The 14,561-nt window shown below is 43.0% G+C and overlaps 1 protein-coding gene across 17 annotated transcripts in view; it reads left to right on the top strand.

Annotated features, from left to right (window-relative positions):
• tcf4 (transcription factor 4) overlaps positions 1 to 14,561 on the top strand; it is a 224,354-nt gene that overhangs the window by 184,742 nt on the left and 25,051 nt on the right. For 15 of the 17 annotated variants that reach the window (XM_078955583.1, XM_078955586.1, XM_020707913.3 and 12 more), the window contains 7 exons: positions 1,636 to 1,741; positions 2,851 to 2,999; positions 3,122 to 3,269; positions 6,556 to 6,626; positions 6,737 to 6,815; positions 12,632 to 12,711; positions 13,277 to 13,486. In XM_078955583.1, coding sequence (XP_078811709.1) covers positions 1,636 to 1,741; positions 2,851 to 2,999; positions 3,122 to 3,269; positions 6,556 to 6,626; positions 6,737 to 6,815; positions 12,632 to 12,711; positions 13,277 to 13,486 — 843 coding nt within the window. The remainder of the gene's footprint in view (positions 1 to 1,635; positions 1,742 to 2,850; positions 3,000 to 3,121; positions 3,270 to 6,555; positions 6,627 to 6,736; positions 6,816 to 12,631; positions 12,712 to 13,276; positions 13,487 to 14,561) is intronic. The other 2 variants (XM_020707915.3, XM_078955588.1) reach the window with 1 other exon arrangement.

Here is a 14,561-nt window from a genome sequence, read left to right as displayed (position 1 = left end):
TGTAGGTGTGTGTTGTTGCAGTTGTATCCACGGTCCAGTTGGATTCCCACAGTTTCTGATCTTCCCTGATGTCAAAAGTCCTGCCTGTTTGGGCTTTTTGGGCGGTGTTGGTGCCTGTCCTTGACTTGGTTTACAAAGTAAAGACTCAACAGCCACTATCTGGCCTTTCCGCGCTCACTAGCTGTGCTTGATTGTCTGCTGGAACGTGTCTGTCTCTCAAAACATTTTTGGAAGGGTGATGCTCTTCACGAACGTTTGTGAACGTGTGATGGAGAAGCCGGAGCTGTTTCTGTCGTCCACAGCAGACGTGAGTGAAGCTCTTTGTGGTGGTGGGCAGCTTTCACCTCACCCTTGACCCGCTCCGAGCCGAGGCTGCGGCGGTCAGAATAACACAACTCTTCTGAAATCAAGCGCAGACCACTAAAACTAGAGATGTTCTGGTTGGGAAGCCTGTAAAGCTTTGAGTTTGAGCAACTTACAGAAGAACACAGTTTAAGGAAATTAGAAATGATGGGAGAAGTCCTCTCCGAGGAAGATTCATGAGCTTTTTATTTAACCGAGACCACTTTAAGCTGTTTTCTGTTTTTAATAAATCCGTGCAGTGTGGGAAGCGGGATGAGACTTTTTTCAAACCCCCCCCTCCCAGTGTCCTTTTTGGTTTATCCTTGTCTTTTTCTCCTGATGTGTTTTATCAACAGACTGTTTAAGGCACAGCTGTTTTTCATCCAGATGTGTTGACTCTGAAGGTAACAAAGCAACACGTGTCTTCAGTTCAGGATCAAGGTAGATGAGAGGAAGCTGCGTGGCATTGTCCTCGTTTAATGCAGCGTTTGTGTGGGACTCAGAAGAGGGGGGGAGTCAGAAGAGCACTCCAACAGCTCAACAGCTGTTCCGGGGTTTGCGTCATGCCGAGCGAGCTAGCGTCATGGCTGGAGGTTTGCACGCTATGCTCGCATGCAGCGGCGAGTCGCAGCTGAAAGCACGAGCAAACGTAGGAGTTCTGGTTGAGAGCTGCTTGGGAACGGCGTCGTCTCCCTGAAGGCCGCTGGTTGTGTTTGTAGGATGGTGCCCCTCAGAAAACCTGCGGTTTCACTTTCCTGCATCTCAGCGGCTTCAACAAAAGGGCAGAAGCATTCCTGCTCATCACTTTTGGTTTGATTTGGGCGAAAAGACCAGATGTGTTCATGTGGTTGTGAGGAATTACACCTATTTTTTGTCAAAAGTATCCCTGTAAAGTTATGTGAAAGCAGATTTACAGCTGTCTCCAAAAAATGTTTTTAAAATAACTTTTTTCCCATAGATGTGGAATCATTATTAACTAAAAAAGAAAAATTGAAGTCATGAAACAATGAACAATTATAGTTTCAGGGAAAAGAACCGTTTTATTAGAAACATACTGGTAACATATCTTCAGTGCACAAAAACAAGAAAAGCAGTATGTCTATTATTTCGGCATTCACATTTTTTCTTCAAACGTCCAGCTGATCATTTATCTGCTGGAAGTTTGAAGAACAGAAGAGCTGCTCTTTCTGGAGAAGGCTGCTGCAAACATCTCCAAACATGTCGAGCCTCAAAGAGTTGAGACGATGGAAAGGTGGAGACTTTTTCCCAACATTTGGCTTTTGTGTTCTGCAGGTGTACGCTCCATCTGCCAGCACAGCCGACTACAACAGGGACTCACCGGGTTATCCCTCCTCCAAACCCCCAAGCGCTGGCTTCCCAAGTTCCTTCTTCATGCCAGGTACCAACACAAACGCCCACTTAGACACCCTCCCTGTCCTTGACTTGGACAGTCCAAGAAGGAGCAGCCGGTGTAGGTACCAAAACTGTTCGGACACTAATGATGACGTCACACTACAGTAACCCCACTGGGACAAACTACGTAGTGTGAAGATCTGCTCGGGCTCTACATTTTCTCATGTTTATAGAGTTTTTTTAACAAACCACTTTGGAAAAAGATCAGTGGCTGACTTCTTAGGTTCTTCTGTTATCTGACACAGTTGTGTTTGTCCACATACCGTACATGTGTGGAGGGACGTCCTTAACCCCTAACTACTAAAAAATATATAGAGCAGCACTATGTAGTGCCGTGAATTTTAAAAGCAATTCAGACACAACGCTCATTACTTTTTTTTTTAACGGCAGTTATGACGTCATCGATTTCACGAAGTTAAAATCTAATTAATATGAGCATTTTGTGACGATTATTTATGAGTCCACTGTCTTCTGAAGATAAATCATTGATGGTTTATTAAAAAAACACATTTAAATGCATTTTTCTTTGGTAACAAAAAACGATCCGACGCAATGCATTGTGGTCTATATTCGCCAAATCAGTGAGCATCCATGCACTAGTTTTTCGCAGAGACTTCTGGAAAATTTCCAGGGCGCTGGATTTTGGAATTGTAGATTCGGACAGCATTTGTGTCTCCAAGCAGAGGAGCGGCCATGGGACGGTGTGTTAGCTTTTGAATGAACAGTCCAGATAAACTGTGTAAACAATCATGTGAATTTGGGTTACCAGTTGTGTCCAGACAAAACAAAAGGGCTGATTACAGGTCATAGAACCGTATTAGCGTGTAAACCCTTGTACCGTACCGTAATTTCTCCGGACCAATCACTATCTTACACGTCATCGAACCAACGTACAGCCAGTTGAATAGTGTGACGTCATCATTAGTCGCAATCCCCTAAACAGTTTGGTACCTACACTGGCACGCCGCTGTCCATCAAAAACAGGTTGAGAATAAGAGAATAGCAAAACTATCAACAAGTGAGCTAACACCGACCGTTGCTAACTGTCAGCCAACCAAAGCAAAACCTAACTGGCACCTCTTTTTCTGGCTGAAGATGGTCACCACAGCGGCGACCCCTGGAGCAGCAGTAGCAGCAGTATGAGCCAGCAGGGTTACCATGGCAGCATGCTAGCAGGCGGGAACTCGGCCCACAGCTCCACCCAGAGCTCGTCCTACTGCGGGATTCATCCTCACGACAGACTGGTGAGCAGAAGTACCAGCTCAGGACGAGCCTCAGAAAGTTTTCGTCATTCTGCGTCTCCTCCAGGGAGAACTTCAGATCTGTCTGCCTGAAGTTTCCTCTGTCTGCATTTGTCTTTCTGCAGAGCTACCCTTCGCATTCATCTGCAGATATCAACTCTAGCCTTCCCCCGATGTCCAGCTTCCACAGAGGAGGAGGTGGGGGGGGAGGCGCCAATCACTACAGCACTGCCTCTTGTACAGCCCCCACCAACGGCACAGACAGCGTCATGGGTAAGACACCTGTGTCTGCAACCGTCTGGTTCTTTCTCCGGTTTTGAGGTCCGACCTAGACTTAAAAGTTCTGGACTCTGGCTGTCAAGACCCACTTTTATACTCTCCCCCACTTCTGATAGAAAACAGAGTGTTTTCCTTTGACTCCAACTAAAACTGAGCTCTGCTTCAGTTGGGTTTGTTCAACATTTGAAGGATTAGACTTCAGTTTATGGCTGAGGGCCGTTTTTGCCTTTCCAAACATCACCAAACCATGTTTTTCACTCAGAAAGAGACACAAGTGTGGACCTGAAACTGTGACTCACCTGTTGGATGTGACAAAAAAACACCTCACCTCACAAATGAGACCGAGTGCGGGACGGAAACGTGACCTGTCTTACGGGAAGACCTAAACATCGACCATGACTTTTACTTCTGACTTTCAAAGCTCTGCTTTACAGTTCCAACATTAAAAGTTCAGATCTTCCTCTTTTGTCTTTAGATTATTTTTTTTTGTACATAAATAAATGTTCATCATTTGCTGTTTGTTTTTTGATTTGTTTGTCTTTAACAGATCGATTCGATTTTAAACATTTCAACTCATCAGGAGTTTTTGTCTTAAGTTTACGAGTTGGGCACTTTTCTGTCATTTCGTTTCAACTTGGCAGAAGAAGAGGCAGTTGGGGTGGGGGGTTAGTTTGATGGCAGTTATGTCTTTGACCTTTTTGAGAGTTCAGTTTTGTTTTTGCTCCCTGTTAGAAGTCCATCGATTGAAAAAGAAATCCTGACCACAGACGGCTCTAGGGGTAACCACAGTCACCTGCCTCTACCGTCTCGATCTTCTGCATTTCTATGCTCCTCTCAAACAGGAACTATATGTCGTGTTTCCTTTCACCACATCCACAAACCTTCTCTTTGGGCTTCCCTTTTTCCTGGTAGCTCCAACCTCAGCATATTTTTTCTAACATCCTCACTGTTCCTCCTGTCATTTTGTCCAAACATCTGCCTGGATCTCCAGAACATCTACTGTGATCTCTGATGGATTCATTCCTGATCCATCCTGGTCCCAAAGAGAAGCTCAGCATCTTCATCTCTGCTGCCTCCAGCTCTGCTTCCTGTCTCTAAACTAACATGGCTGCTCTCACCACACCTTTTCTTTTCATTCTTGCATTTCATTTACAGAGCAAAGCTTCACCTCTGTAGATGTTCCTCCACCTGCTCTCTACTCTCACTACACGTCACATAATAAGATGTTACTTGGCCTTTGTTTGAAGTGAAACAGGGAAAAAAATAAAAGTGGAGCCAGAACTTCAACAATGCACCAGCATGGAACTTTGCATTTTAAAGACCTCCAACAGTTCGTGGAACCACAAACAAACCAGAGAGCATGTATACACAAGAGGGAGCGGTTATAAAAGTGCCGTTGTTTGTTGTTGACTATGATTGTTTACAGCTTTGTCTCCTCCTCGCCTTCCTCTGCAGAGGAGGAGCTGTGGAGACGCTGATCCATCCCAGAAACACTTTACATCCTCCTCTGTGATTGTGATGAAGGAACAAAGATCTTAACGGATACGCTTTGCGTGAATTAACCCTCTATATGTTGAATGCAGAGCATCCTAGTGTCAGATGGAAACAGAAGTGTTCCGCCATGCTTTGAAAGAGGCATGGACATCAAAAAAACCCAGAAAGATTTCATAATGCTTTGATTTGCCATTTCAAATAAGAAGGCTCCCTTTGAAGAGAAGCAGGATAGAGAGGAAAAGCAACAAAAACACCCGCTTCATCCTCAGAGTGCTCTCCCCTCTGTGGCTGTAAGCTTTCATTTATGAAAAAGATTTTTCCTGCATGTGTTTTCAATTAGGCATCAAGCTACGATCAGGGTTTGTGTGTGGAGCAGTAATCCTGTGGATGGTTTACGGGGCCAGTGGTGTGTCATGAGTGAGACGGGGGGCTTTAGCCTCCAAACATATGCTGCCTGCTGTCTGTCGGCCTTTTTGCTACAGTTCAGCATAGCCCAGCGCTGCCAATCTCAGTAATGGATTCATTTGAGGTGGATTGTGGAGTTTGGGCTTGGGAGGGAACTTTCAGCAGAGATGAGCGGAGATCACGCCAGGAGCATTGACTGTATCGGAGAACTGGAGTGAGCAAGTGTGGCGTCATCCACAGAAAATGGCTCCAACCAAGTGATGTCAATAAGGCAATTAGGAAATAAGTAATAAGGAAATTTCCCCATCGTGGGACTAATAAAGGAATATCTATCTATCTATCTATCTATCTATCTATCTATCTATCTATCTATCTATCTATCTATCTATCTATCTATCTATCTATCTATCTATCTATCTATCTATCTATCTATCTATCTATCTATCTATCTATCTATCTATCTATCTATCTATCTATCTATCTATCTATCTATCTATCTATCTATCTATCTATCTATCTATCTATCTATCTATCTATCTATGTCAATTCTGTCGCATTTTTTCGCAATACGGATGTTCCCATATTGGAATCAGATGACATCAGTAAGCAGTGATTGGTCCAATTTCTATGGCAACCACTTCCACCAATCAGAAGTGAGCTTATTGGAAAGCAGGCTTGGGCCTGTCAACCAAACATTTGATGCGAATGCACCTTCTTTTATTGAGACATCTGATTGGTCAGTTTAAAACTTAAATAATGTCCAATAAAGCCAAAATATCATGAAATAAAAAAGGATTATTAAGAACATTTTTAGAAAAGGTATCAGAGCAAGAATGGTCCTTCTGAGTAACAGCTGTGCAGTTCTCTATAGAAGTCTGTGGGATTCTTGGAACCGGCAGGGACTTCCTGTTTGGAACGCCAGGGGGGAGGGGTCAGTCAGTCCAGCTCTCTCATACAGTCAATGGTCAGGAGAGCAGGGGGGCTTCTCCTGTGAGGTCACATCCCTCCTCTTTGAGTGTGTGAAACCCATCAAGCTAACATTCACAGTGGCGTTCTGTCAGGAAGGAGAGCTGTGAATGGAGGTACCTGTCTCTCAGTCCTGTCACCTAGTTTCCTGTGGAAACAACCAATTCATAAAGAAGTGAGTCACCCTGACTAAATCATGAGCTAAAAGGAATCACAACAACCAATAGAATTTCAAAATGTTGGACTCACTTTCTTGTTTTCCACAGTGGAGGCTGTAATTCTCTCTTTTAATGATCACCTTGTGCCACTGGAACCGATGAATAATTAAAAACGCAGCGAACAACTGTTTTTCACAAGAATACATCAGCCTTTTCCCCTGTGTGTGTGTTTGTGCGTGTGTGTGTGTGTGTCACAGCTAACCGAGCACAGAGTGGAGCAGCCAGCAGCTCCCAAACAGGAGATGCCTTAGGGAAAGCACTCGCGTCGGTAAGTTACAGCACCGACACTCCGCGTTCTGCTCAACACCTCCATCATTTGCTCCAGGTACGTCCAGCTATGGTTTCTGACTCTTCCCAAAATCTCCCCCTTCTTCCCAGATCTACTCTCCAGATCACACAAACAACAGCTTCCCCTCCAACCCCTCCACCCCGGTGGGCTCGCCGCCGTCCCTCACAGGTAAAAACAAGCAGAGCTGAGGACTGAGGACCGCAGACCTGAGTACAGAACCCAGCTCTGGGTCTGGCTCTGACTGACTCCAGACTTGACTCAAACTTTTCAAAAAGGGGCTTACTTAGAGTTTGACTTTAGAGGAGAAAAATTTGGGGGCTGAGTTGTTCATTTAAAATGGTTAATTTGAGATTTTCATGAAATCCTGTTTGATATGAACAGAGCCAAAAGCAGAACTTTATTTTAAATGTTGCAGGAATCCCATGAGTCATTGCAGATCTGCTCCAATCCTGCTGTCCCTAAATCCAGATTAGGAATATCTTAATCGTCTTTTGATTGGACTTGACATAAAGTGGTCACATTTCAAAAGTGTTCTTTTTATTTATGTCTTTTTTGCTTAGAGATCAGTTTGAACGAACCAAAGCAGTATCTGTGTCGTTGGCCATCAGAGACACACAGCATTCAGTAAAAAACGGATTAATGGAAAGATTTACTGACCTTATTTCCCATTAGTTCAATAATTAAACACAAATTCCCTTCAACACACACTTACACACACCTATAGACACCACACACGCACACAAAGGCCCCTGTCAACGCCATCGAGGCTTCAGTTCAATCACATTAGATTAAAAAGGAAAAACAGTGTCTGTGCCCTCATCTCTGAAATACAACAAGAAGCTTTCCACAGTGAGTGGATAATACCATTCTAATGAAAAAAAAAGTTATTTTCTTAATTTATCGGACATTAAATTTGATTGACATCAAGCAAATGGTGATTCTAGTCATTCCAAAGAAAGCTATAACTCTGACCAGGCGATCTTTGTTCAAACAGCTCTGAATAAAGCACGAAAAAAAAATCCTTTTCAGAAGACGAATTATTCAAAAAAGCGAAACATGGATTATTGTTTTCGCCATGTCTCCACACTCCTCCTTTGCTTTAGTCCGCCTTCCCTGCAGATGCTTTAGGGTTCAGAAACAGAAATGATTTCCCTGATAACAAATGTCCCAAACTTCTCTGTAGTTGTTGCTCCTTCATACACAGTTTGACGTGTCTGCACGCCCACTTTGACAGATCACTTTAATCACAAGCACCACTCCGACACACCGTTCACCAGCCTGCCAGCTCTGCAAACACAAGGCCTCTCCCCTCTTCCTCCTCCACGCCAACCTCTTCATATTCATTAGAGGATATTGCCTACTAAACCATAATTGGTGTTTATCTTTGTGTCAAAGTTACTCCACTTTCTACAAATTAGAAATGAAGCCTATTAGAACAAACTACATGCAAATTGATATCCAAAGCTAATTCTGTAAGGTTGTTTTACACCATTGGACTCAGAATAATTTACCCTGTCGTTTAATACATATATTTGAATTTGCACATGAATGTACCCAGGTGATTATTCATTAATTAGCATATGGAAATGAGCATGTAATGTGAATAAAAGAGAGGGGAGGAAAAGACTGCAAGACAAAATGAGAAGACAGTGTAAAATAGAAAAACATGCTAATGAGATCAGAGTTGGACTGAAAAGATGAGCAAAAAAAGGCCAAAACAGAGGGCTTTACCCGACTTAACAAGTTCTAACGTTTCCGATCGAATTCGGCGAAGCTCCGGTTGACAACAGAGGTCGTCTCAGGGGACGATAGGAAAGGCGGTTTGTTTTCCACAGCACCTTTCAATGGGCAGACCAAGCAAACCCAGTAAACAACAAGCAAACAGGCGGATTCAGTCCATCTGCGATCTAAGAAACTTTCAGGTCAGTTAAAAGTCCAGGCCTTCAACACCAAAACCACTTGGTTTTTGCACCCGGTCTAACCTTAGAAATCACTTAGACTCTTTTGAGCCTTTGACTCAGTTTTCTGAAGACAACGAATCCGACCAAAACATCTGAAAGGATTAAGAAAGAAAATGTTAAAACATGTGTTTGTTGGTGTAAAAAACTATAGAAGACTATGTTTGCTCCCAACAAGGGGACTAAGCAGCTGATGTTCTATTAAAAGTGGGTTCTGTTTTATGTTGTTCTTTAAGGAAGTGGGATCTTGACAACAAGAGTCCATCATGAAGAAAGTTACAGTTTACAGTGTGCTCACTACTCCTTCACTGTTTTTGTCTTTTCTGTCAAACGCTGACCAGCCATCTCAAAAAACCTTGAAACCGTTTTCATCTGAAATGGGACATAGTGCCATCTTGTCATAATAAATGTACGTCACATGACCTTCTCCAACCTTTAGTGTGCTGCTCCCTGCTAATATTCTCATTATTGCAGCTGGCTTTGTTGAAATTTTTTTTCTGTTTGAGAAAAAAGAACAAAGGTGATGAATTTAGTCTTTTTAGAGTTTGCCCTAAAATTATTAAAATAATTATTATAGATTAGACCCATTGTGTACATTAAAGTCCCCCTTTAACCCTTGTGCTATCTTCATCAAGGGTGGGGTCAAAATGACGTGTTCTCTCTACTATGACAAAGGTGGATAAAGGTGGAAAGATTTCATGTAATCCATGAAGATCACAAATCATTGGAGAAAAAAGGTTCAGAGCACTGTCTAGTGGGGTCATCTAGACCCCACATGACAGGTATCTGCTTCTTCAGCGTACTGTCTTGTGGGGTCCGGATTAACGTTGGGGGTTGGGTCATCTGGACCCCACAAGACAGCACCAGGGTTAAATCGATGTACTTGATATTTCATTTCATTGGAAAAGACATTTGTTTTTATCTACAAATTGACAAAATAAACCTCTAGTACAGGGGTCGGGAACCTATGGCTCGCGAGCCATATATGGCTCTTTTGATGGTCACATGTGGCTCGCAGACAAATCCTTAATTATACTTTTTTTTTTTCATTAGACCAGTCCGTCTCGGGCGCAATGCGATGCCAGAGGCGCGCAGTAGTAGCGGTGCTTGGAGAAAAAACTATCAGTTTACTGTTATCTATTATTTCACAGAGTTTGTACCACCCGGAAACCTTTGAATTGCCTCCCTGAGGAAGAGCGCGCAGTTTTGGGGACGGGATGTGTGAGGAAGAAAGCAGGGGGGGTGGGGGTGGGGGGGGACCGGCAGCAGGTGAATCGCGCAGAGATGGTAAAAACGTAAACCCGCTGCCCGTCACTCCTGCAGCGTGGGTGTGTGTTTGGTTCCATGTCTGTCTCACATCTACAGAACATTCAGACCTACGATCACGTTTAAAGTCTCAACGCCTGCATGAAGCAGAAACTCACCACGTATCAACCAGACTAGACCATCAGCAAACCACCACGAGAAATACTCATCATTTATTAGCAACAGTATAACAATGTTATTAAAAAGAATCTACAGACTTATTGGACTTTAAAAATGTTGAAATTACATCAAATGCACACATTCATTTGTATATTTAGTTTTAAACATATTGTCGCGGACTGAGTTTAACTTGGCTGTTGGGCCGCGTTAAAAGTTCTGGAGTTCATGGAACGCATCGTTCAAGCAGAGATCTGATTGGCCCTCAGTTCTGTCGCTCAGCCTGTTGTTAGGTAGTTTGGACCAATGGGGTTCAGCCATGGGCCGAATAAGGAAATGGGAGGGCTGGAGCAGGACGGGGGAATATAAAGTTGGGAGAAGTGCTCTCGTCTCGGCGGGAGAGATTCGGGAGTTGCTGAATTAATTGTACGGCGTTTGTTGTGGTCTACAGTAACCAGAATAAAGAACCTTAAAAGAGGTTAAGTCTCCGTGCCTTAGTGTGGGAAAGGGACACTACATTATTGTATGGCTCTTTCGAAATTACATTTAAAAATATGTGGCGTTTATGGCTCTCCTGGCCAAAAAGGTTCCCGACCCCTGCTCTAGTACTAAGTTCTCTATTATCTGATTCATCTTCAACAACATGACCCAACATTCAGAAACCTTTACCGGTCAGTTCGTGGTAAACATCGCTGCACCAGTAGTTAGCTTTGCTAATAGGGGAACTAATTTGCAAAATATGCAACGCATGCTGTTGTTTTATATTTATCTATTTCTACTTTGTCTAGTACAAAGCGGCAGTTGCCATGGATACGCAACACAGCCTATGTGTTTTTAATGTGTTTTCTGTCTCCTGCATTTCATTTAAACAAATTCAAATGTAAAAATGTCTGTCCTTGCTTGGATGTTTCAACTTTTCAGGGAAAAAGTCATCTCTAAACTGCTCATATTTTAAATTTCATTGAGTCCGAACTAGTGAGAATTGTTGGTTGGCTGTGTAAAGTGACCCATGAAAATAAAGAGAAGAGTCAAAAGGAGGATCTGAAATTCTGGCTTCAACACTGTTGTATTTATTCAGATGCAGACAGTTTGTGTCATAGTTTTGCACCGCCACTTTGATATTATTTCAAGACAAATATATTGTTCATTAATATATTTTCTGGTACGTTTGTATCTCCAACAAATCACCAGTTTTACTCCTTGATAGATTTGAGCTAAACGTCTTTAATTTCAAAGTTCCTGACTGAACACATTTCCATTTGTAATTATTTTTATTTACTTTTTTTTTTTTAAATAAACCATGTTTTCCAGTTTGGATCACAGGTGTCCAAACCTTTTGCAAAGAGGGCCAGATTTGGCAAAAGGAAAATTACTGAGTGTCAACCCACTTGTCCTGGAAGCCGTGGCCCTCACCCAACTTTTTTTCTCTTTTATTCACAGTAGACATGTTAGAAATGAGCTAGAAAGTGTCACAGAAGGGTCCCACGTCCGTGTTGCCACAGGTTTACAGCGGCTTACAACGTCATTTCGCCAACCACAATCAAGAAATCATACACACAGTTTTTAAGAATATACTGGGTATGTTATTGATTTTATGAAAGGAGCCTGTGGGCGAGGGGAAGTTTGAGCGTGGGCCAAGTGTGGCCCTATGGGCCTGACTTTGGACGTGCCAGGTTTAGACGTTTGCGTTGTGATCTTCATAGCTATCAAACAGTTTGTGTACACATTGTTCATGAGCAAAAAGGTTCAAAAGCTTTGTCATTTTTAAATGTAATGAATCAACCCCCTTAGTTTTGAACAAGGGTACCGTGTCAAATGTACAAGATTAGAAAAAGTGATGGTTGTAACAGCTACTCCTGCTGAAAAGTGTCTGCGTGTTCTTCCTAACTACCTCCCTGCGTACTCATTGTTTCCATGTTCTCCTCTTACGACTCCTCTATAATCTGTTGAGAAGACTTGGCGCACCAGCCTGTCATCTCTCCGAGCCTCATGTCAATGTAAATTCACACAAGTCGCTGTCTTCCCTCTGCCTACCAGCTAATGAGACCTGTCATTTGAGATGCCGCCCTTCAGAGCGGCGGCCGGCACAAAAGCAGGGACCAACAGACAAAAAGCTTGTTTACTCTGTGTAGAGCTCATGCTAATCAACCACTTGTTCCTTGTCAGAGACAAAAGCGTGATATTAGCATTTTTGTGATGAGATATGACTGGGTTTGTTTTTGCATTTCTGTTCTTCATCTCTGTTTATTATGTGCGAGTACCTCGAGTGGATGCTGTGAAAGTGTGCTTTTGTGTTAAGATGTTTTTGTCCTCCTTTGGCACCGAGCATCAAGTGGCTTCTCTCTTTAAAGTTTAAAAGCAAAGGAGATTCTGGCTTTAATCGACACACAAACATCCCCTCATTTTCTGCAGGGTCACGCGAGGCAGGGATTGTTTTCCCAGAATGCACTGTAATGATCAAAGAACAAATGCACGTAAAGGGATTTTAGTTTGTCACCTGCAAAGACGACTGTTGGGGTCAAGCCTGTGTGTCTGTGAATCTTTGGTGATCTGCCGTTAACCTCCCGTTGTTCCTCTCGTGATACGTTCTCCCCTCTTTTCCAGCTGCCAGTTCAGCCGTGTGGTCGAGGAATGGCGGGCAGGGAGCTTCATCGCCAAATTATGAGGCTCCACTGCACTCTCTGGTGAGGACATATGGTCGATAAATGCAGTCAGACGGTTTTTCTGAATGGGATAGTTCTCCTAAAACTACATTTCAGAGTCTTTTGCAATTAATTTTTTTTATAATGACCTATTTTAGCAAAACAGTAAAGTAACTTGGAAACCATAAACTCATCCGACTTTAAGTCACTAGAGTCTACTGCTCAAACTGATGAAATTGCTAACTAGTGCAAACATTTAGAAGGTCAAAATTCCACTCAAATCCCCACTTGGATCTACGGAATAGGGTGTTTGTGGCCCACCCAGCATAGTTTCTACGTCATTTTTTCATCTTTTACTGATTCACAAAAATTTGAATAAAGAAATACTCAGAAATGCAATTTTAGCAACTTTAAGCTTAATTTTCTTCATTTATGTCCTTCATCATCATTATCAGGCCACAGGAACATGTTAAAACACCAAAACCATTTTCATTAGAGTTGGTCTTCAATTAAACAAAGGAGAGGTTCACGGGATAATCTTAAATCTTTATACACCTGGATTACAAGTGCAGTTCCCTTATTTAAAGTTTAGCTTCTGTCTCTGCAGCAAAGTCGTATTGAGGACCGTTTGGAGCGTTTGGACGATGCTATCCATGTTTTGCGGAGCCACGCAGTGGGACCATCGACGGGCATGGCCGGCGGTCACGGCGACATGCACGGACTCATTGGGGCTGCTCACACGCACAACGGCGCCATGGGAGCTCTGAGCAGCGGATACGGGACGGGACTGCTATCAGCCAACAGACACTCCCTCATGGTAGGAGCTGACTTTCTCCACTGGGGCTAAAAAACACACAAGAAAGACGAGACCCCAAACACCATCCACTGTCAAAGTTTAGCTACAATCAGATGGTCTTTAGTCTGGAAAAAAAAGTTGGGTGAAACGCAACAAATACATCAAACAGGCAGCAGATTGAAATGAAATGAACTTTGAGCGGCAACAGACTAGAAGAGAGAGAAGAGCAGTGAAATCTTGACCGTAAAAATGAAGCCAAACAACAGTTCTGTTTGTGATAAATAAGAAGTTCAGCTTTTTTCCCCCCAACTTTAAATGATAAAGAACCAAACATCTGTGAGACATAAGTGGGGATGCAGACACTGCACATACTCTAAAGACATCCAGATGCCTGAAGAAGAGCCTTCCAACATCTTCTGTTTACATTTGGAAGCCTGGACTGAAATCTTTGCTTGGTGTTTCTCTCCTTGTTATGTTCAGTTTGTCAGTATTGACCCTCCAGTCTGATATCACTGCAACTTCCTGTCAGCTTTGTTATTTTGAGTCATTCTCATAAAACAGGAGTAAATAAAGGAAGACACGTTTTACATCATTTTACCCTCAGTGACACAGACACCAAAACAGAACTGAGTTCAGATGCATCCTCACTGTCTGCATCGATGTTTTATCCCTTAAAACATCAGGAAACAACACTTTACCGCTGTCAAGTGTTGCAAATGCGACAAAGGGAGGGCACTTTGACTCATTCAGAGGAATAAAAGGCACCTGCAGGAACGGTACGTTTGTTACTCCAAATGAACCGGTCATGGAGTTACATACCACCCACACAGTGGGATGGGAGCTTGGTGCATTTTCCTACCTTTCAGGCTGCACACAAGTCCAGCTCTGAGAAGGTGCCGAGACCTGAAAGGAGCGGGAAAAGAGCCCGTGTGTTTGCATCAATGATATAATTCCAGGCTCTGGCTGAGGGGAAATTCTTACTTCATATCTTCAGCTTCGTCTGGAGATCATTGGAAGAACTGCTCTGTTCTTTGTTCGTCTGCAAACACACTTTGGAACGGGGGCTTCATTAAGTGATGTGAAGGTTTAGCTCAGG

Source organism: Oryzias latipes, chromosome 12 (genome assembly GCF_053564925.1).
Source record: "Oryzias latipes strain Hd-rR chromosome 12, Olatipes_Hd-rR_3.1".
NCBI classification, from domain to species: Eukaryota; Metazoa; Chordata; class Actinopteri; order Beloniformes; family Adrianichthyidae; genus Oryzias; species Oryzias latipes.
This window is presented reverse-complemented; position numbering and strand designations above follow the sequence as displayed.